General features: G+C 45.4%; 2 protein-coding genes across 2 annotated transcripts; one reads left to right on the forward strand and one right to left on the reverse strand.

Moving 5' to 3' along the window:
• Positions 1 to 8,434: 8,434 nt before the first annotated feature.
• metap1d (methionyl aminopeptidase type 1D (mitochondrial)) lies at positions 8,435 to 12,983 on the reverse strand. Its single transcript, XM_068702649.1, has 10 exons — positions 12,931 to 12,983; positions 11,952 to 12,112; positions 11,712 to 11,861; positions 11,478 to 11,626; positions 10,783 to 10,825; positions 10,525 to 10,688; positions 10,332 to 10,429; positions 10,106 to 10,153; positions 9,884 to 9,962; positions 8,435 to 9,643 (listed from the first exon to the last, which is right to left on the reverse strand). The coding sequence occupies exons 1-10, from the start codon at positions 12,971 to 12,973 to the stop codon at positions 9,559 to 9,561; spliced, it is 1,020 nt and encodes a 339-aa protein (XP_068558750.1). The 5' UTR covers positions 12,974 to 12,983; the 3' UTR covers positions 8,435 to 9,558.
• A 1,133-nt stretch (positions 12,984 to 14,116) lies between these two features.
• Positions 14,117 to 22,214, forward strand: LOC137866635 (electrogenic aspartate/glutamate antiporter SLC25A12, mitochondrial-like). Its single transcript, XM_068702661.1, has 18 exons — positions 14,117 to 14,218; positions 14,950 to 15,003; positions 16,162 to 16,307; positions 16,722 to 16,837; positions 17,116 to 17,255; positions 17,445 to 17,591; positions 18,299 to 18,437; positions 18,608 to 18,701; positions 18,799 to 18,894; positions 18,999 to 19,081; positions 19,204 to 19,366; positions 19,498 to 19,549; positions 19,648 to 19,728; positions 20,076 to 20,216; positions 20,409 to 20,547; positions 20,747 to 20,905; positions 21,007 to 21,097; positions 21,293 to 22,214. Exons 1-18 carry the CDS (start codon positions 14,207 to 14,209, stop codon positions 21,510 to 21,512), a joined length of 2,073 nt encoding a protein of 690 aa, XP_068558762.1. The 5' UTR covers positions 14,117 to 14,206; the 3' UTR covers positions 21,513 to 22,214.
• Positions 22,215 to 22,246: the final 32 nt, after the last annotated feature.

Genomic DNA, 22,246 nt, shown 5'->3' on the forward strand with positions numbered 1-22,246 from the left:
TCAGGTCAATGATGCCTGAGGCTTTGTCAAAAATACACATTTGCAGCAATAACATGGCGCTTCAAGCTACCCTGTCATCCTCTGACGGTAGGTCTCTGAGTATAACACTATAATAAAGACTTCTGTTAAACTTGGACACAGGTGCAATCAAAGCATGCGCAAAGTCCCACACAAGGAAAATATTGGCAAAATACCCAGTGACACGAGAGTGCTATCTGGACATTTGCTTCGCGTTCTCACAAATTGTGTTTACTGACATCCGTGCTGTTAACAAGTAGAAGCAGAGATAACAGGCTGGGAGAGAGAGGAGGGCGGATCCGGTACAGTAGTTGGTCAGTACAGTGATTTTGACAGAAATATCAATATTCCTTTTTGGCTTTGGACAACACACAACAATAGCAACGTGGCCTAGCATGGGAGGGACATATGGAAACAAAGACTGAGATAAAAATTACATTTTTTGACCAAAGGAATAGAAGAAATAGAGATATGCAGCAGTGTGTTTTGCAATACAGTAGCTGGCTTCTCCAAACCGCGGCCCCAGAAACCCAGAGCTACAGAAATTAGTCCGAATTTAGAGTTACGATCCGTTCTCCCTCGGATCGTTACATGCTATCACCACAGGGCCCGTGTCTTCCCTAACGACTCATTGGATGAGTCACAGAGCCAGAAGGACCCGGAGACCAGACTGGGCACAGACCTGCACATTAACACACTCCCTCACTAGACGCTTTTCAAGGCATTCCGTGAGACGCTGACCCAAAGCCTGTCCCCCGCAACACAGCGGACAACGCCGGCTTTGTCTGCACATTGAGAGAGAGAGAGAGAGAGAGAGAGAGAGAGAGAGAGAGAGAGAGGGCTGACGGAAAGAGAGAGAGGGAGAAACAAACTGCCCACATACAGTGTAAAAGGCACAAATAATGGTGGAAGAGGGGAATGCAGAGAGGGGAAATTGGACAGGGGAAGAATGCGGTTCAATGTGCAGGTCTGTTATCTACTTAAGTCTTCCTGATCTCCAGTGAGGATCAGCTGAATCGACATTACTTTGATATTAGATTTTAAATGAACAGGTAGGAAAGAAATTGGTGCATTTGGTATGAACTCAAGGAAAGGTTAATTGAATCAGAGGTTCAAAACATGTCCTGGTCGGGTCACGTGTTTGGCAGATGTCTGATAAAAAAAAGACTCTTATCTTAAAATGTCCCACTTTGAAGTAGTTGAATTGCTAAAGCATGCGACGATCTGCTTTGTTGACTCTTTGTATTTTCGCATCTGTTGTTGAAGTTCTTCCCGTCTAGTTTGGGGTGTAAGAGCAGCAGCCTGCTGGACGATCACCAGTGGATTATGGCTCTGTCTGCAGAAGGTCAGAAACAGGAATCGACCGCATCACCGATTAACAACCACAGTTTGTAAAGTGAGGTGTTGTTAGTTATTTCACAATAAACCCCATTCCCAAAGTGTGTGTGTGTGTGTGTGTGTGTGTGTGTGTGTGTGTGTGTGTGTGTGTGTCAATCGTCTGTCCTCAACACCACAGCCTGTCAACATCATTACGCCTCCTTTTCTTCTTCTTCTCCTCTCGGGAACGAAAGGGCCACACATCTTGTCTACACTTAGACAGACTGAAAGACCAGCGCAGTTCCAGTCGAGCATCTATCTATTGATATCCAGTCGTGGTTTTAGTGTAAAGGCACACAGATGCCAAAGAACGGATGGGAATGTAGTATAAAGTAGTTCCCAACATTGAAATAAAACAAAGACATAGTTAATATTGACACGGTACTTGAGGGCAGACTGTTAAATGAACCACCGTTCGAACGATTGGTTTGATACATATGTCGAAGTCGGCTTCCTGATCACTTTGTTAATGAATCATTGCTGATTAACTCTGAGTCAGGAGCTGAACGGCACACAAGCGTAATGAATCATTACATACATACACACATACATACATACACACATACATACACACATACATATTAGCGACTATCAGTGACTGCTTATTCTAAGGAGTTTTAGTTTGTCTTCAACAAACAAGAATCCTGATAAAACGTTATACATGCGCGCACACTGCAAATTAATTTAATTACCTCTAACCAGAATTAAGAACTGAGTCATGTGTGTGTGTGTGCGTGCTCCGTGTACAGCATGTTCAGTATTACGACAGCGGAGGAGCACAGACCTCGCCTTGGGTGCTAAAGTAGAGGAATGACAGTGAAAGCAATGTTCTCTGACTCTGACACACACACACACACACACACACCTAAAATCCAGCGCCTAGACTCGCCCGAGCCACATCCCTTCCTGTATTTGTTCTTAAAGCTCCAGGTACACTAAGGGAAAACAAACGCACACTCACCTGAGGGTGTGGCGAAATGAGCTGAGTGGTAGGGTGTGTGTGTGTTTTTTATGACACTGTAGAAACACGTAGCCTTGGGATACTGATAAATACACACACACACACACACACACACACACACACACACACACAATCGGTTTCACAATCATATTGAATCTCCAAACCGGAGATCTGTCACAGCTGCAACACATCAATGCACTTTCCATGAGCGCTTGTGTAAGCATGTAAATATGTTTAGAGAAGATCGTCTCTGACTTAGTTGATGGCTGATTCAGAATCAGTTTAGAGACATGTATGAAAGCTTTGTCAGCTGGAAACCCAGAGTGCCTTCAACCAGTTAGCTTAGCATAAAGACTGGATACAAGTATCTGAAGCTCCCTAGTTATTTAAGACTCAACTGTTGATACTAGTTTTTCTATGGATCAAAACAGAACATGTAAAAGTGTTTCACCCCTTGGCACAGAGTCAAGCTAGCTGTTTCCTCCTGTTTCTAGTTTTTTTTATGCTAAGCTAAGCTAACTTGCTGCTGGCTATAGCTGCATATATTACCACACAGACATGAGGGTGTTAATCTTGCCATCTAACTCTCTTGCAAGAGAAAAGAAAAATAAGACCCAAAATCTCATACTATTCCTTTAGGAGGACAGTAGGTGTCCTCAGAAAAAGGACGTTGTTGATAACATTGAGGACATACAGTATAAGCGCGGCGAGGACAATGGCCTGCAAAAACAGAAAGAAAGCAACGCTATGAGTAAGCAAAGCAAGTGACATTGTGGGGACAAATGTCTAATTTACATCCCCTATGTGGTATCTCATATTCACAGTATTGATCCTATGTCTCAGTAGAACTTAGACTCATGGTTAAACCATAAACAGAGACACACACACACACACACACACATTGTGTGCTGCAACAAACCCTTTACCCTTCTTGATGAGCGTATTGATTACAGGCAATAAGATGTAATTGATGTCTTCTCTTGCCAAGCAGTGCTGTAACACCCTCGGGACAATTGCAACCCCCCCCCCCCTTTTGTACATTTACCTCCTGAGTTAGGGTTGTGTGTATGTGTGTGTGTGTGTGTGTGTGTGTGTGTCAGGAGGCCAGAGGATGTAATGTGAGATGGCAGGAGTTGTGAGAGGGGTCCTGGTGTTGGTGGGTCCAGGTGCGCTACAAAGAGGTAACCTGAGGGAGGTGCACAGTGAGAGAAGCTGACTTCCATTCTGTGTTCGCTTTTCCCTGACAGATTCATGTTGGTGGTGGATGTTTGTCTCAGCACATAAGACATCATTCGTACAGGTTTTCACTTGTAAGGGAATGTGCACACGTCCCATTGAAGTCAGGTGATCTGTATAGTTGCATTGTTTTCCCTCTCTGCTCAAACTCTAATGATATAATGCATTTTGAATTGTGTGTCTTCAACCCTCGAAGGTCGTTCAGAGCATTTCTATTGCCTCCGCATGGCTCTCAACATGGCGACTGGCAGCGCTAGCATTCCAAACAGCATTACCCCGCTGTATCTTTACAGCAAATGGTTCCTTTAATTTAGCTTTTAGCCGTAAATATCTGCAACAGTGAAGTCACATTTTAACTCCCACCGCATACACACCCGTATCGCTCTCTGACAGGAGTGAAACTGTAACGTTTATTTGATGATGTGTATTTTTTTTTTTTTTTTTTTAAAAGCCGCGGTGACCAGGCTATAATAAAAGCTGAGACTGGCTGGGAAAATATGGAAAGGGTTGTAAATATGACTCTGGCCTCTCTTTGGAGAAAGACAGTAAAGTCCAAATTGCTCCAGTAAAGTGGTCTCAGTGGAAAACGGTAAAATACTGTGACTTGTGTTTTTGCGTGATAATCAAGCAGACATAAACACTGTTGATGTTGTGGAACAGGGCTGAGTGAGGAGGGAGAAGGCAACCGTTTCACAGTTAATGTAAAACAGAAATACTGATACATTATACTACATGAATCTTCCTTTTTTTTCCTTTTTTATCTTTGAGTGAATACATCAAAAATATCGTAATCAAAATATAGCAGAAACAATATATTATGATACCTTTGATGCATGGGAATGTGCGCACACACACACACACACACACACACACACACACACACACACCAGTATCCCATTGTCCATAACTCAAATCTGGCAGCACAACAAATCAGTTTCCACCATAATGCCTCGCTTTGGTGGCCACAGAGAGCTATACATTGTTGAGTTGTGTTGTTAGTTCAGACACACACACACACACACACACACACACACACACACACACACACACACACACACACACACACACACACACACACATACTGAGCTTTTTTTAATGGCACTTTGAGGATTCTGGCAGAGACCTGCAAACTTGTGAGGATTGTTTTAAGAAATTCCTCAACCATTCCTTTAGGCTCCACGGAGAGAACTTCCTCCAACTCTGTTATAGTCCACTGCACTATAATGTGCAGTCAACCGCGCACACACACACACACACACACGCACACACACACACACACACACACACACACAGAGAGCTCAGTTACTATTGTTGAAAACACCTTTGTTCTGTAGGAAGGAACATAGTCTGTCGCTCATCAACTTCTCTGTCCTCTCATCAGGACAGGACACTAACATCAATATGACACACTATTACAGTATTGTTCATCAGTGACAATGATATGAATATAATAAAAAGTCTTTTGTTGTGGTGAAACCTTTCTGAAATAGATCAAAGAAATGAGGGAGGGCTTTGTTCGAGGAATAAAGCTTACCTGATCCTAAACAAATAACTCTCTCACACACACACACACACACACACACACACACACACACACACACACACACACACACACGGCTAAAAGGCTATTGCTCTGAGCTGCATAACCAGTTTTCTTCTGGTCCAAGCACTGCAAGAGAGGACATTGTGCCAGGCAGTGAGCACCAGTGTGTGTGTGTGTGTGTGTGTGTGTGGGAATCTCACAACACAACAGAGGCAGACAGTCCATTTATCATTGACCTTTTAGAGCTGCCTCGGGTGATGTTTACCATCTACACACACACACACACACACACACACACACACACACACACACACACACACAGCACCTCTGCTCTTACTTTGGCAGTCTGCTGCAGTTGTTTAGAGTCAGGAAGGGTGTCAAAGGAACAAAGAGACACACAGAAGCCAAAGAGAGACACACACAGAAGACAAAGCTACACACTGGGATAAGTGCATAGTGTCCTTATCTGAGGTGTGGGAGCACCGAAAACACTCCCCCAAAATATTTCCACAGTGTTAAAAAGAGAAGAAAAAAAAAAAAAAAAAGCATTCCTCGCAGTGAAAGACTCAAGAGGTCAAAGGAGAAAGTTTCCGCCTTGTAAGTGTCAATCAAGAGGGAACCCTCCCTGCGTCGGACCTCGTCTGTCACACACGCAAATGCATTCTCGCACATTAACTGTAACTTGTGACACACATACTCTATGTGGCCTAATTTGACACCAAAACATCCCTCGTGTAATTGTCCACGGAAGCATATCTATGTCCCCAGGGTCCTATGTTCCCCAGGTTAAACATCCGCTTAATATGACATATAAAGGACACCTTTAAAGATGTTTTTGTTCTACCTTTATATGCACTGATTACTACAAATACAGATAAAATGCAGACAATAGTGCGTGCGCGTGTGTGTGTGTGTGTGTGTGTGTAAATCGTTTTTAAAACCCCTAAGAAGACAGATGTTAAGTGTGTATTATTGTTATATTGAGGGGATGTAGAGCTGGAGAACAAAGGATCCTAATATTAATATCCCCATTAGCATTGTCATTGCTAGTGTTAGCATGCTGAAGTAAGCATTTGAGCTCAAAGCACCACTGCTCCTACACACTGCCTAAAAAAAAAAAAAAAAGAGTGGATAAAAAAAAAAAGTGGATAATGAAAAGAGTGGCTAATGAAATAACAAACATGAAGAAAGAAAATGAAAGGACAATAAGAAGGTAGAGAACGGGTCTAGCTGCGTTCAGACCACACTCTTGACCAGAGCAGAAGTTGTGTGAATTAATATTAAAGTGATTTTTTTTCTGTCGTTTCCCTCAAGTTTAAAAAAATCCCCGTCAACGCGAGGGACGTCCATGAAGGTGTTTACTCACTCGACACATCGCCCTGTAGCTGCACGTCCCGGCGCAGTGCATGTTTGATCCCATAAAACAATCTCGGCTGGGGTTTTTTTTTTTTCGCTTGGCCTTCGGGGGGGGCTTTGACTCAGGGTTACTCAGTTAACTTCAGTACATGCCATCTGTGCATGTGTGTCAGAGTGATCTGCCTCTACAAGTCTGAAAACAACGTCTTGCTTTACTAACGCCGCGATCTTACAGGTCACCAAGGAAAGTCAAGAATTCCTGCGGAGCTCCTCAGCGAGATGCCAGCTAAGTGTGATATATCACAGTCTCACTCACACACACACACACACACACACACACACACACACACACACACACACACACACACACACACACACACACACACACACACACACACACACACAGTGGTGTAGGTGTGCACACCTGGAATGTGGGAACACATTAATCTACTCATCCAGTAGTTAGAGAACAACTGACCGCATAGACAGTAAATATGTTAACACACACACACACACACACACACACACACTGAATGAGGAATGCAGATGTCAGATACCTCACATGTGACTGTATCGTCAGCATCAGGGGTGCAGAAGTGTGTGTCGGTAAAGACAATCTGGTAACGATCGTGTTAATATTGTTCGGAATGAATCGTGAAAAAAAGTTGTGTTTTAGGGAATTTCAAGGAATACAAACATAACCTTCTTTTTGCAGAAGTGATGACAATCCACCGTCATGAGTAATAGAAGCGTATCATATACTGCAAACGGTGGGTGTGTTATTTGAAGAAAAAAAAAAAATCGAATACCGAAGAAAGGAGAGGAGGATTTACAGGAGAGCAGGAATGAGTCCCGACATGCGGGAAAGAGGAGAGGCAGGAGAGAGGATTCGTGACCCTAATCCAACACCTCACCCCGCCGCCGCTCCCTGCTCCTCCCTAGAACTCCTCCCTAAAACTCCTACCGCCTCTACTCTCCCTATAGCTCCTTCACTTTCTCTCCTTCTTGCTGACAAAACCCTCTTATGTCGTTTCAACTTGAATGAATTGTATGCTGGTGGAAGGCCGTCGAGAGTTGTTTTTACATTACTCCTGTCCTGATTCACAAGAAACACACACTTCTTTCAGAAACACACACACACACACACACACACACACACACACACACACACACACACACACACACACACACACACACACACACACACACACCCTGACATGGAATGGGGAGTAATGCATTGCTTCAACAAGATACAAAAAAAAAAAAAAAAGACAATTTAGTTTGGTCTTTAAGAAGGTCTTTCTTTACGCTTTAAAAGTTTGACTTTGTCCCTCAAGTTTAATAAAAGCTGAATAAATGACCAAGTCATCCTTATCATGTATTGGATCAAATAAATAAATATATATAAATGTGAATCATTTCCTGGCTGGACATGACCAGGCTCCTGAGTAACCCATCCACCTTTATTTGTCTAATCCTTACTGCCTCGCCCACAAACTGGCACTGGCTTGAGCGCGCGCACACACACACACACACACACACACACACACACACACACACACTCAGAGAGTACATTGGCAGGAAGTGAAAACACACCCAGTAGGCTGGAATCCAATTTCTCCGCCTATGCATTTTTTTTTCTGTTCTCCCTCTGAAGCATCTTCACGTCACCATTACTCGGTTACAGACGCATTATTACCAAAACATCACGTTTACATTTCTCCACACAGCACTGCGGTCAGAACTCTCTCACAAAGGACTTGATCACGTTTGTAGGAGAAGCATTTAATCGCTCACGTACTGCACACATGTAATCTAACTTTAATGTAAATGAACAAGCCTGTAATTTGAGCTGTCAAGTGTCAGGTAACCTGCAAATGTGTTACTGTAAAAAAAAAAAAAAAAAAAAAGGGAGGTGAGAAAGAGCTTTGTGAGGCACTGGATCACATGTTCTCGTCTTTATTAAACCCACCTGTGGACAAAAGATCTAGTTAAGAGGAATAGGAACAATAGACCAAAAAGGGGGTGATGCTGACAAACCTCCACGCAGCATTTTTGTGCTCTACTTTGTGCGGAGGGTTTATTGTTCAGCATGTCATGGTGAACTAAGTCTGGTGGTTGCGTGAAAAAGCCCTCGTCACGCTGGGAGCAGACGTTACAAAACAATTCGTTATCGACACTCGGGTTAGACTGATCTAAAATGTGCTTTCCACTCATGGTTATGGGGCCATAAACAGATTAGAGACGGTCAGATGCGGTGTGTCGCGCTGCAGCCCACGTTATGAGTGACACGCGGGAGGATCAGGAAGCCTGCGCTCGTTGCACGGTGAAATGCATTAGTGAGTGCTGCCATCTACTGGCTATACTTGGTGACGGTCACTTTCTGAGCGTCACAGCAACAAGGCCGTACCATGCGTTCATGTATCAGGACACACCTGTGCGTTCTAATACCCACACTATTTAGTATGCAATAAAAGATCTAGTAGGTCCCACATCTGAAAATTTGATTCGTTTTTTTGAGCGAAGAATAAATAAAATAAAAAGGACTTGGAATTTTACAGCACAATTAAATACCTTGTAGTGTAGAGAAGGCTGTGAAACATTCAAACAATGATGAAGTGACATATAAATATAATTAAATGAGCTAAATTAATACACAAAAAGTAAAATTTGGACTCGTGACAGATAGCATTTCTAAAATCCTTGTTGCTCCCATTTAAACTGTTCTTCGTCTCTCTTTGATTGGCATGAATCACGTTTAGCTATGATGGGCTTCATTAACGCCGTCATTGCAAACTGGCCACCAGCTGAGAGGTTAGCAAAAAGAACAGACTTGAGATTTGAAGACGATTGGGATCTCGTATAACGACGATACGAACACTCACGACATGCATAGATCTCCACTTCAGCAGTTAGATGCACCAGCAGCCCTCTGTATCTGCATCTGCATCCTCAGTCTTTTTAATAACCTGTACAGGTAGAAACGACACTCTCGTCACAGCGTGTTGTTGTCTCAGGTAGTTTGAGGTAAAGAGATTTCTAACAGCTGAACTTCAGGTGCTTCAGGTCACAGATTGCTCTCTTCCGGCAGCTTAGTGAGAATATCCACTCCGTCAGATGTGATGACCACAGTGTGTTCAAACTGAGCGGACCTGCGTGAAGGTCAATGAAAAAAAAACACATGGAAGATTTTAAAGGATTAGTTCAACATATGCTCTTTTGAGAGTGTAAGATTAGAAAATACATCTTAATGTTGTGTCTCATTCGGTTAAAATCCACACAGTGAAAACCACTAGGTGTGTTTTTTTGTTCTGGGCTTTTTACTCGATGCCGGATGGGAAAACCATTTGGTCGGATAAAAGACGAGACGTTTCTGTTTGTCCACCGCGTACCGTTTGTCGTCTGCAGACACCGCGGTCCACTTGTCTCTGAGGATTCTGAACTCTGCAGACCCCTCCATCAGTATGGGCTCTAGAAATCAACAGAACGACATCAGCCCCACGTTCTCTCACACACACACACACACACACACACACACACACACACACACACACACACACACACACAGGCATCTTAACGTGCGCGCAAAAAAAAACGTGAAAAAGTGAACTTGCCTATTGTGAAAGACATCCCTTCATCCATGGTCATGTCGTTGTCGTTAGCTGAAAAGAAAGAGGAAGAAGAGAATTTTCTTCTATCGATACCCCAGAGTCCATTAAGGTCTACAGCACAATGACTACTGCAGTGTGCCATAGACATTATATTAAGACAGTCCACACAAAGAGACACAAGGACAGGTGCTCCTGTCCCCGTCTCTGCTGACCACAGAGACAAACTTACCATGGTGCCAGATCTCAGGATGGCAGTGGAAGTAAGAACCAATTCCATGTCCAATGAAATAAGGACACACCTGAAAGCCACCGGCGTGGGCGATCTCACTGCCAGAAGAACAGTGAATGTAATTATATGGTATGTATGTAATTGTGTGTGTGTGTGTGTGTGTGTGTGTGTGTGTGTGGGTGTGTGTGTGTACCTGATAGTGTTTCCTATAACACAGAGCGGTGCACCCGGCTTGCAGGCGGCGATGGCCTCGTCTCGGCAGCGCCTGGCAGTCTCCACCAATCGCCGCCCGACCTCATCCACCTGGCCAATCAGGAAGGTTTCGGAAGTGTCGCCATGGTAACCATCTAAATACACCTGTCGTGAACAGGCAGGCAACGGGGTCAGTCGACGAGGCGCCGGCATCGTTTTCCGACTGGTGAGTTTGTTTGCGTGTCGGCGTACAACTCACGGTGACGTCAACGTTGACGATGTCTCCGTCTTCAAGTTGCCGACTGCGGGACACCGGCATACAACAAGTTAATGTTGCATATTCAGAGGACAACTTACATTTTCAATAATGTACAACTTTTGTGTAGTAACACGATTAATGCTGGGCGTCAACATAGCACCTTACCTTTCAAATATATATATATATATATATATCTATATTTTGGATTTATCTAAGAAGACAAATTGTCCAATAATGAATTCAATTCCAAAATGATACGGTCGTGTTTTGGGCGATAAGAAACAATTTACAAACTTCACAACCAAGTTCATCATCAAAGGTTTCTATAATAAAGGTCCAACCTTTAAAGATTGAAGTTGCAACATTTCGTTACGACGTTCAATGTGTTATTATCTCACTAGAATATTATTTTGGGAGGAAACAAAGAGAAAACATTTAACAACAATACTACAAAACAATTGTGTGTGCATCTTAATTTAACTTGAGTTATTTTTAAAATTAAATCATATTTGGCCCGCTGACTGTATTAAGACGCAGTTTCTGCGCATATGAAATCGAAAGGCTCACACGACACACAGGACAAAAACATTTGTCTCCATGTGACCCCTGGCGTGAAACGTTGGGCCGCCCATCATCTAACAGCTGTGCATGTGCGAGTAGATGCCCCCCCACCCACCCACCCACCCACCTTTTACCTGTCGGGGATGCCGTGGCAGACCACGTTGTTCACAGATGTGCAGACTGACTTGGGGAAACCCCCGTATCCGAGAGGGGACGGGTAAGCGTTCTGCTCGATTGTCTCTTGGTGCACGATGAAGTCTATCTCATCCGTTGTCATACCCACCTGGAGGTCGCAGGTCAAAAATCGGCATGTTGTTTTTGACGACACGCGAGCACAGACATTACGTCGCGGCGATTGGGTCGCTTACCCTCAGGCAGCGTCCGGCTAGTAGCAGCACACGTCTGGCTAGCTGACAGGCTCTGGCGAGGCCTTCGATCTGCTCCTGGTTTTTGATCTCTATGTACTCCGGCCATTCTGGGATCAGTCTAGCGCTGACGTAGTCAGGCCGCGCAATGTGCTACAGTCAGGGAAAAGAGGGGAGAGACGAGAATAAGGAGGGTGGCTCGTATTGTTGTCCCGACAAATCACAGAGTATGTGGTGCTGTACCTGGGGTACCGCATAGGCAGGCTTGACGGCAGCCGGGCGAACTACATGGTGAGAGCTTTTCCACTTCCTCCAGAAGAAGTGGCGATGTTGAGGACTCAGCAGGGCTTTTGGGGGACCGCAGCTTCTTAAAGAACAAACCCTCCGCAGGAAACCCCCGAGTCCTGGCGGAAAGAGGAGAGCAACAGAATGAAGAGGAGAGCCCCCCCCCCCCCTGAGTCTACACACTCGGGGGGGGGGGGGGGGGGGGCTGGACTGAGTCTGCACAGTGAACTTTGTAGCATTCAATCCCTCGCTTTCACTATCCAATTAAGGCACAACATGATGTGGGACTTTTTAAATGTATTGTATAATGTATTGCTCTCCTCGGGCCAAAGACATTCTTAGGTGACTCACAGTTGATTGAATGGCCTGATCTGTGAAACTTGAGTTTCTCCACAAAGACACACACACACACACACACACACACACACACACACACACACACACACACACACACACAAAAGCATCACTTTAAATCTGGTGTTTACCAGAAATGAGCTCATAAATCTCTTGTAAATAAGTAAAAAAAAACAACATATAAAACAATTAATTGACTGTTAGTCAACGTTTGTGTTTTCTGATACTGAAGATAAAAATATTGAGCAGTTTATGACATATCTATCTTAGGTTGCCACACAACAACACTTTCACTTTATTTATATATATATATATATATATATATATATTCTGCCACTGTTATATCAGCCTATGAATGGACCATCGACCCGCATACACACAGATTAGCTTAATGTAGCATGTAGCTATACCTAGCAAGCTAACAGACGTCAAAACACAGCCTCGTCATGTACGAACTATTATGTTTCAATACGCTTTTCAAAGACGTAGTTCGTGTTTGACGTTAGCCGAGAGTAAGGGCGGTCCGAGCTGCCGCGTATCACAGCCGTCTCTCTGAGTTCGGACGGTGTTTCAGGGTTAGTACCTGCCGATCTCGTTGCCAGTCCCACGGAACAGTGTGCCGCCATGTTTTTTTTATTTTCAGTGGCGGGGTCACGTGGTGTAGACGCCACGTGATGCATGACTCACGGGAGCTACATTCACAACAAATATAGAGTATCCTGCGCTCCCCAAGACAAATTAAGAAATATAAAAGACGTCATTTTTATGTCATTACATTTTTTTATTTAGTTCCCTGTTAATTTATACTTTTACTACGTTTTATGTAGTTTTCTTTTCCTGCTTTTTCTGCTGTTCATTTCTATTGTATTGTATTATTATTATTATTATTATTATTATTATCATTATTATTATTATTATGGGGTCCAGTGGTGAAGGAAATACTCAGAATTAGCTTGAAGGTAAAAATAGAAATACTGCAGGTGACTTTACAGCGATTTTTTTAAAAATCAGATAACACATGGCTGGAGCTGTACTGCAGGTAGTAAATACACTGCAGCGGGTCACCGCCTTATCAGTGACAACAAACACTGTTGACATCTGGATAGCGCACGTCAATGAGATACTGGATTGTTTATTTTTGTGCTCAGAAAGGTTTTTTCGCTTTTAATAAGCAGCCTCGACCTAGTGGTAGTGGCAGCAGTAATAGTATGACAGTATTAGCGAATTACTATTATGTATTAGCAGCATAAGTAGTAGTAGTAGTAGTAGTCGTAGTAGTAGTAACCACACTTCATTTTGAGGTGATTTTACTTTAATATTAGTAGACTGGAGTATTTCCATTTGATGCTAGTTTATACTTCTACTTCACTGCATTTTTGAAAGTCAATGTTGTACTTTATACTACAACATTAGTTATGCTACTTACTTGTACTAGTCAATTAATACATCATGATGCATAATACAGATTAAGCTACCCGGCAGTGTTTTTGTACTCCTTCCACCACAGGTGGTAACAGTAGTAGTAATAATACTATCATTCATGGAGGTGAGAAGAGAGCTTGTGAATCTATAATTTCACATCAGCGCAAACCACGTTTACATCAGCTTCAGTGTATGTGTGCGTGTGCACGTGAGAGGAAAGAGAGCATGCGCGCAGACAGAGAGAGAGAGAGAGAGAGAGAGAGAGAGAGAGAGAGAGAGAGAGAGAGAGAGAGAGAGAGAGAGAGAGAGAGAGAGTGAGTGTGCATGCGCGCACGGTACTAGGATGCAGTCCTGCTCCGCGTTCATGCTCGCGCTACTACGTCCGAGGGCGTACGTCTGCGCCTTCCTCGCTCCACTGTACGTGACGTGAAATCAGCATGGCGGTCAAGGTGACTTCGGCATCGCTCTCTCGGCGATTTTCAACCCTCTGCCTTAACATGTCTGCGTGTCCTTCCGCTCGTTTTCTTGCGTGCGAATGATCCAAACGCTAGTCCTCCCGGTGCAGCCCGAAGGCGAGGGGTGTCTCCTCCGCGGGTGTCCTCCTCCGCGGCTGTAGCATCACTGGGCTAGTAGCTCTTCGCCCCGGCTGGCCTTTGATGAGAGACACCCACAACCTGGAAGTTAGCGAGATAATGCTAAACCTGCTGTCAGATTGTTGTCACTAACCGCGATACGACCGCACTAACGCTAGCTTAACGTGGCATCTTTTCGCCGCAGCCGTTAGATTTAAAGCTGTTTAACATGTCATTGCTACGCTGTGTGTGTGTGTGTGTGTGTCTCCTCTTCATACGAGTAGTTTGTGTTTGCTAGCCGGCTACCCCAAAATGCTGGTCGGTGGTTTTCTCTAGTCGTCTTAACTTGCTCAACCAGAGTCTTTAGTCCAGGCTGTAGTCGTTTAACTCTAGCCTGTGTCTGTTGTTGTGTTTCTCCTTCACGAACAGTGGACGTTTCAAGGAGACAGGAACCCAAAGCAGCTAGCTTGTTTTGGGTTCATGTTATGTGCGGTGCACCGCCTGCAGGACTAGCTTTGAACAGAAACCTTTTTTTTGTGTGTGTGTGTGTGGGGGGGGGAGGTGATGTAAAAACGCATACTGTCAAATAATGCCATGTGTCATTTTAGGTGCAATCTACCAAACGTGGGGACCCAATTGAGCTGAAATCAATCTTCCAGAAGGTAAGGTTTTATATATATAAGTGTGTGTGTGTGTGTGTGTGTGTGTGTGTGTGTGTGTGTGTGTGTGTGTGTGTGTGTGTGTGTGTGTGCTCTGTGCAAGCTCACCCAGGACTGTGTTCACTTTGTGGGGGGGAATGAGCTTGTAGGTCTGTCATGGGGTTTGAATTACAGCATTTAGCCGCACAGTTTACAAAGTCCAGCACAGCCTCCTGTTGTCACACCGCGGCACACACACACACACACACACACACACACACAGCTGTAACCGAATAGTTGTATCTGTGTTGTTGTTTTTTTTAATTCATCGGTTAGCCTGATGTTTTGTTTTCAGCCGGTGGAGATTTAAAAAAAAAAAAGAAGAAGAAGCTTAAACAAACGTGATCGTGCTTCACAGTTGATGAGTCAGCAGTGATCCGCCTCTTTTCTCAATTTCAGTCTGCTACAACCTCCACGACGTGTTTAGGGGTTGTGTTGCAGTCTTTTTCGAGGCAAAGGCCAAAGCTCTCTATACACCAGGTACTCAGAGGGTCCAGGTTTCAAGTCTCTGTTCAGGCTGGAATATCATTTTTTGTATTTTGGTTTTGTTTGCACAAGCGAGAACCTGAATGTTCACACAGTGTCACTCCAGCGCTCATGCCATGTATATACATATTTAGTATCGTCAGAGGAGACAAACTCGGGAGTACTCTTGCGTGCGACCGTGAGGTGTCACGTGAGCGGTTGGATAACCTTCCCTCTTTGCTCCACTGTGTGGCGAGAGTCTCGTGTCGTCGTCGTCCCCCACCCTGAAGGATCAAATGGCTCTCAGGCTAAAAACACCAGGAGCACGTGTTCCTGCTCCTGGTGTGTAATTGTGACGCGCCACAAACCGAAATATCGCTGACCTTTTGTGTTAATCGGGTGCAGCTTGAATCGCCCAGCTAACATGATGTCATGCTGTTGACGGGTGGAGGTGACGTGAAAGCTGCTCCACGCTTCCCAAAGATGGTCGGAGGTTTGCAGGAGTGTTTGTCCCCGTAGATTGAATTAAAAGCCACCCCACGTTTTGTGGTTATTTACCCCCCGTGTACAAGGAACAGTTGTTGGAGTCGTTTATTATTGAGGTTTTAGGTGTTGATGCTGCCGTTGTCTGTGGGTCCCCCCCCCCCCCCCCCTCAGTATGCCAGTGTAGCAGACAGCGATGGAGAGAGGTTTATGACCCCAGGAGACTTCGTCCAGAGGTATCTAGGACTTCACACGCAGATCCACCACAACCCCAAAACTGTGCAGCTTATCGCTGCTGTGGCCGACACCACAAAGGACGGGTATGTACTGACACACACACACACACACACACACACACACACACACACAGATTATCAGTGATCAGATTATCATGACTGTTTAATGAGCAGTGTCTGATATGTACTTGCCATTATTTCCATTTAAAGATAAGATAAAACTCCCAATGACTCTCATTTCCCAGATTGTTTGTGCATGCAGGTATGTGCACACGTTCTACTGATTAAGTGACTTAGTGTGTAGGTCTGTATAGTGACAATGTGTTGTTGTGTTTTTTTTGTGCGTGACTTCTGTGAACTAGTCTGTGAACCAACGGCGTATGATCTGATCTTTGCCTCATTCCGACGTCTTCTATGCGACGTCTATGTCTAATATTTGTGTGTGTGTGTCTCCCCCCCCCCCCCCCCCCCCCCCTTCCGCCTCACGCACAACGGCAGGCTGATCTCGTTCCAGGAGTTCGTGGCGTTCGAGTCGGTGTTGTGCGCGCCCGACACGCTCTTCATAGTAGCCTTCCAGCTGTTTGACAAGACCGGAACCGGAAACATTTCCTTCGGTATGGATTCAGTTCACGTGATTTCAATGAATCAAAAGAAATGACGAAACATGTTCCACTGTACGCTGTGAGGAATGTGTTCAGCTATTAACATGGCACTGTTCACCAGATTACTGAGTCTAAGTCATTACACATGGATGGACTTGCATAACACACACACACACACACACACACACACACACACACACACGCAAAGCTTTATGTTATGTCGTTGTTATTATAGGATTTGATTATTATTTATTTATTCATTTTTTTTCAATGTGATGCTTCTGCTGCAGAGAATGTCCGGGACATCTTCAGCCAGACCACGGTGCACCACCACATCCCCTTCAACTGGGACTGTGAGTTCATCCGTCTGCACTTTGGGCACGACCGCAAGAAACGCCTCAGCTACCTGGAGTTCACCCAGTTCCTGCAGGTGTGCTGATTTCACACACACACATACACACACACACACACACACACACACACACACACACACACACACACACACACACACACACCAGAGTTTGATTGCCTTTTCTTACTTTATTTCTTACTTTCTCAAGTTTTTTTTGCTAACATGCTATATTTACACGCCCAAGCGTTGCCGTGTCGTGTTTTTCAGGAGCTGCAGTTGGAGCATGCGCGGCAGGCGTTTGCCCAGAAGGACAAAGGGAAGAATGGCGTCATCTCCGCCATGGACTTCAGTGACATTATGGCCACCATCAGACACCACGTGCTCACACCCTTTGTGGAGGAGAACCTTGTCTCTGTGAGTGTGTGTGTGTGTGTGTGTGTGCGTGTGTGTGTGTGTGTGTGTGTGTGTGTGCGTGCGTGCGTGGAGAACTTTCCGACAGTAATTTGGAACAATTTTCCCCCGAGGCCATAAAATATTGAGTTCTGAATGACTTGCTGGATGATTTGCTATTTTCAGATAAAACAATACTTGTGTATTGTTCACTGGCTGGTGGTAATATAATCCACTCTGACCCGTTTGGGTTCTGAAAATGAACACACTCCACAGTAAATCATCCTCTTGCTTTGCATGCTGGGTTATTAAGAGCCTTAAAGGATAATACTGGTAATTTTCATCTTAATTCCGGTGCTTTTCCAATTGTAATGAGACGCTTAGCTCCGGCTCGTCATCGTTCTCTTAGGTGTGTCCATACATTCCCGCGTTCGTCTCCCCGACATGTCTTGACAGGGCTAAATGTGCTCGTTAGTACTGAGCTATTGAACCTGAAGCCCAGGCTATAATAAAATACATGTGCAGTACAATATGACCATTCAAGTAAAGGAGTACAGCTACTCCTTAGCCCTCGCTATGAAATAAAAAAAAAAGGTACAGTTTAAATTTAAATATGGCAATTATTGAGTAATGTATGAAACTGTGGATGTTGCTCTCTCATTGAGAGTTGACTATAAGACATTGGTGTGTATAGTGAAACCAGTGCCTGTGCCTTTTTTTTCTTCTGCCAGGCGGCGGGTGGCAGTACCTCTCACCTGGTCAGCTTCTCCTACTTCAACGCCTTCAACGCCCTCCTGAACAACATGGAGCTGATTCGCAAGATCTACAGCACAATGGCCGGCTCGCGGAGCGACACGCTGCTGACCAAAGGTGCTCTCGGATGGTTCACTGCGCTCACGCCGCTTGTCACGCCGCTTGTCACGCCGCTTGTCACGCTGCGTCTTTGACTTCCAGCCAAAGATGTTACGTGGGTGCGTCAGGAATGTGTTGTTATAAAAGATTATAATCTGCTATATCTCTCTGTCTCTCTGTCTCTGCAGAGGAGTTTGTTCATGGTGCCAACAGGTTTGGTCAGATCACTCCCATGGAAATTGACATCCTGTACCAGTTGTCAGCCCTACACTCCCCCTCTGGGTAACACTCACTCTGATACTCGGCTAGATACTCTATTGAAACATATGATGATGACGACAGTGATGTCATAACAGGAAATAAACCCCATGTGTACCAGGCGCCTGAATCTCGCTGACATTGAGAGGGATTGCTCCACTAGAGGAGGATGTCTGCCTCACCACCTGGTTGAAACCCAAAAGCAGGTAGGACGATTGTGGCAGTCGGTTCTGTGAAACTCCCTAATTTGCGATAAAATTGATGTCATTGTCAGTGATTTCTCCCCCTCCTCCTCCTCCTCCTCCCCTTCCTCCCCTTCAGGCCCATGGGGGACAGTTCCAGGCCTATCTGGCTCCAGGTTGCAGAGTCCGCCTACAGGTTCTCCCTCGGCGCCATTGCCGGAGGTGAGTTCTCCCCCCCCGTGGTCGGAGTCAGACTGCAGCCTGATAGACGGACACAGTCACATCCGACACGTCTAATTCACACCGGGTGTCATTAAGTCTGCTTTTGCGCGTGTCTACCACAGCTACGGGAGCGACGGCGGTGTACCCCATCGACTTGGTGAAGACCCGTATGCAGAACCAGAGGTCCACCGGATCCTTTGTCGGAGAGCTGATGTACAAGAACAGCTTTGACTGTGCTAAGAAGGTGCTTCGCTATGAGGGCTTCTTCGGCTTCTACAGAGGTATGTGCGGTCACACCACCGGTGATTTGTCCTTTGGTGTCTTCTATTTCTTCTTCTTATTTGTTTTTGGATCTCTCCTCTCTCGCTTTACCGTTTTGCACAGTAATACTAACGAAACCCCCTGATGCTCTACAGGTCTGGTCCTCAGCTTATAGGCGTAGCGCCTGAGAAAGCCATCAAACTCACGGCGAGTACCTCGCCCACGCAAATCCTCCCGCACTTCAGTCTCGCTTTAAATTTTAGCGTTACTCTGAATGGTCTTTGCTTGCGTTTTGTGTCCCACAGGTGAATGACTTGGTGAGAGACAAGTTCACCAACAAGGACAACACCATTCCTTTTTTGGCTGAGGTTATGGCCGGTGGTTGTGTAAGTACCATAACCCCAACTCTCTGCATGAACACTAGATGAGAACAGATGCGGTCGGGTGAAAGAGTAACTCCGTTTCATTCGTTGTATTAACCTTCTTGCAGAGTTCCTAACAGCTAAAATCAGACAGCAATGCTGAACTGCACCCAGAGTAAAAGTTGCAACGTGTTTCTGTTTTTGATAGCGTTGTTCATCCTTACACACATTGGCCCAGCACACCTCACCGCCCGAGGAAATGACAAAGTAAATGATTGATCAGGATTTCATTTTTTTTTTTTTTTTTTTTTTTTTACCTTTTTTTTTTTTTTTTGATACATTTCATGAACGAGCTCCTCCTTCTCTTCCAGGCTGGAGGCTCTCAGGTGATCTTTACCAACCCTCTGGAGATTGTGAAGATTCGCCTGCAGGTGGCCGGCGAGATCACCACCGGACCTCGAGTCAGTGCGGTCAACGTGGTCCGTGAGCTGGGCTTCTTCGGCCTCTACAAGGTAACGCGCCTCAGGCCGCCCTGCGGTGTCAAACGGCGTTATATCTCTCACTGCGTTTCAATTTAAAGGCGCTCCCTCTGTCTGGCACTCTTTTCTCTTCGCCTCCCTCTTTCATAGTCTGCTCTCAAGCACAGTCTCATGCATTGGTCTGTCCTTTTGTGTGTGTGTGTGTGTGTGTGTGTCTCTCTCTAGGGTGCTAAAGCATGTTTCCTCAGAGACATCCCCTTCTCTGCCATCTATTTCCCCGCGTACGCCCACCTCAAGACCCAGTTTGCTGACGAGCAAGGCAGGCTGGGACCTCTGCAGCTTCTCACTGCTGGAGCCATTGCAGGTATCCTCAGAGCGTGACATAGAGCAGCCATGACTAACGACACCTTAGCTGCAAGCAGAAATAAGCAATGCTAATAAACTAGCTGTTATTAATCATGACTGACTTTTTATTGCCCCTTTTTAAAGTCACAGAGACCACATTTTACACAGGTTTGAAGAAACGCGCGACATCTGACACCTTGGTGACTCTTATTTCCCAGGTATCCCTGCAGCCTCCCTCGTGACGCCCGCCGATGTCATCAAGACTCGTCTGCAAGTGGCAGCGAGGGCCGGACAGACCACGTACTCTGGAGTCATCGACTGCTTCAGGAAGATAATGAAGGAGGAGGGCTTCCGGGCTTTGTGGAAGGGAGCTGGAGGTGCGTGTTTGTTCGTGTTTGTGTGCATGCATGCGTAGACGGACGCGGTGCATGTCTTGCAATTAAACCGCGTTGACTTGGTTCCTCCGTCTTCTCCCCAGCTCGTATGTGCCGGTCTTCTCCTCAGTTTGGTGTGACGCTGGTGACTTATGAGCTCTTGCAGCGGTGGTTCTACATTGACTTTGGAGGACAGTAAGTCGATGCGCTTGCAGAGAACATAATTAATTTCTGTTAAATATCAAAAAGCAGAGTCATCGTAGCCCTCTCACTCTGCTCGGTGGTATTTTGTTCTCCATCTTCATCTATATATCAGAAATGCCTTTATGTTTGTACAGTGATCACTCTTCCCTCCCCCCCCTCCTCTCTCTCTCTCTCTCCTCTCTGCAGTCGCCCGACAGGATCTGAACCCACGCCCAAGTCTCGTATCTCAGAGCTTCCTCCCATCAACTCCGACCACGTCGGAGGCTACCGCCTGGCCGCAGCCACCTTCGCCGGCGTGGAGAACAAATTTGGCCTCCACCTTCCCAAATTCAAGTCATCCGGCGTGGTTTCCATACATCACCCAGAGCCAGTCGCCGCCGACGCCGCCCCGGCCCCGGCCCCATAGAGGTCTTGAACCTCCATATCACTTCGCCATCCCTCTCCTCCTCCTCCTCCTCCTCCAGGAGCCAGACACTTTGATAGATACACAAAACACAGCACCAGGTGGCGACGCGCTCCACTGGTCCCCCAGCCAGTGGTGGAGGCGGAGAGCTGGCTGCAGACGGCGTACTGGACCGGAGCGCTGACTGCGTTGTATATCTTCAGTGGCTGGAGGCTCCTGGCGTCTCCCATCTTTTTTTTTTTTTTTTTTGTGTTCTTCTGGAACGGAGCCTCGGGTGCTCCTCCCCCTTTCTCTCTCGCGACTAGCCGCTTTGATTTTCATTCTGTTTTCCGTCTGATGCTCCGGTGTGAGCGGGACGTTTTCTCTTATTGGACAGCGGGTGTAGAAAATGTTAGATTGTTGAGCATGGTGTTGGGTTTCCCCCTCTCGATCGGTCCTCCCACAGGAGGCTAGATACTGTACATATTGTATAACTGTAGTGAGGACAGCGCTAAGAGACAAAGGTCCGTAGCGCTTGGTCAGTAACGGCTGTTATGGAAACGCGGGGGAGAATCACTCTTACTGATGTACAGAACTTTTCAATCAAGTGTTTCTCTTGACAAAAAACAAGAATCACGAGATCACAATTAGATATTAATAAATTAAATGTATCGATTCATTCACTGTATTTTATTGAAATAAATCATCCATATGGTTTTAATTTTACCAACTGAGTTTGAGTTTTATTTCCGATTGGG

Source organism: Cebidichthys violaceus, unplaced genomic scaffold (assembly GCF_023349555.1).
Source record: "Cebidichthys violaceus isolate CVI_PGR_0920_01 unplaced genomic scaffold, fCebVio1.0.p SCAF_87, whole genome shotgun sequence".
NCBI classification, from domain to species: Eukaryota; Metazoa; Chordata; class Actinopteri; order Perciformes; family Stichaeidae; genus Cebidichthys; species Cebidichthys violaceus.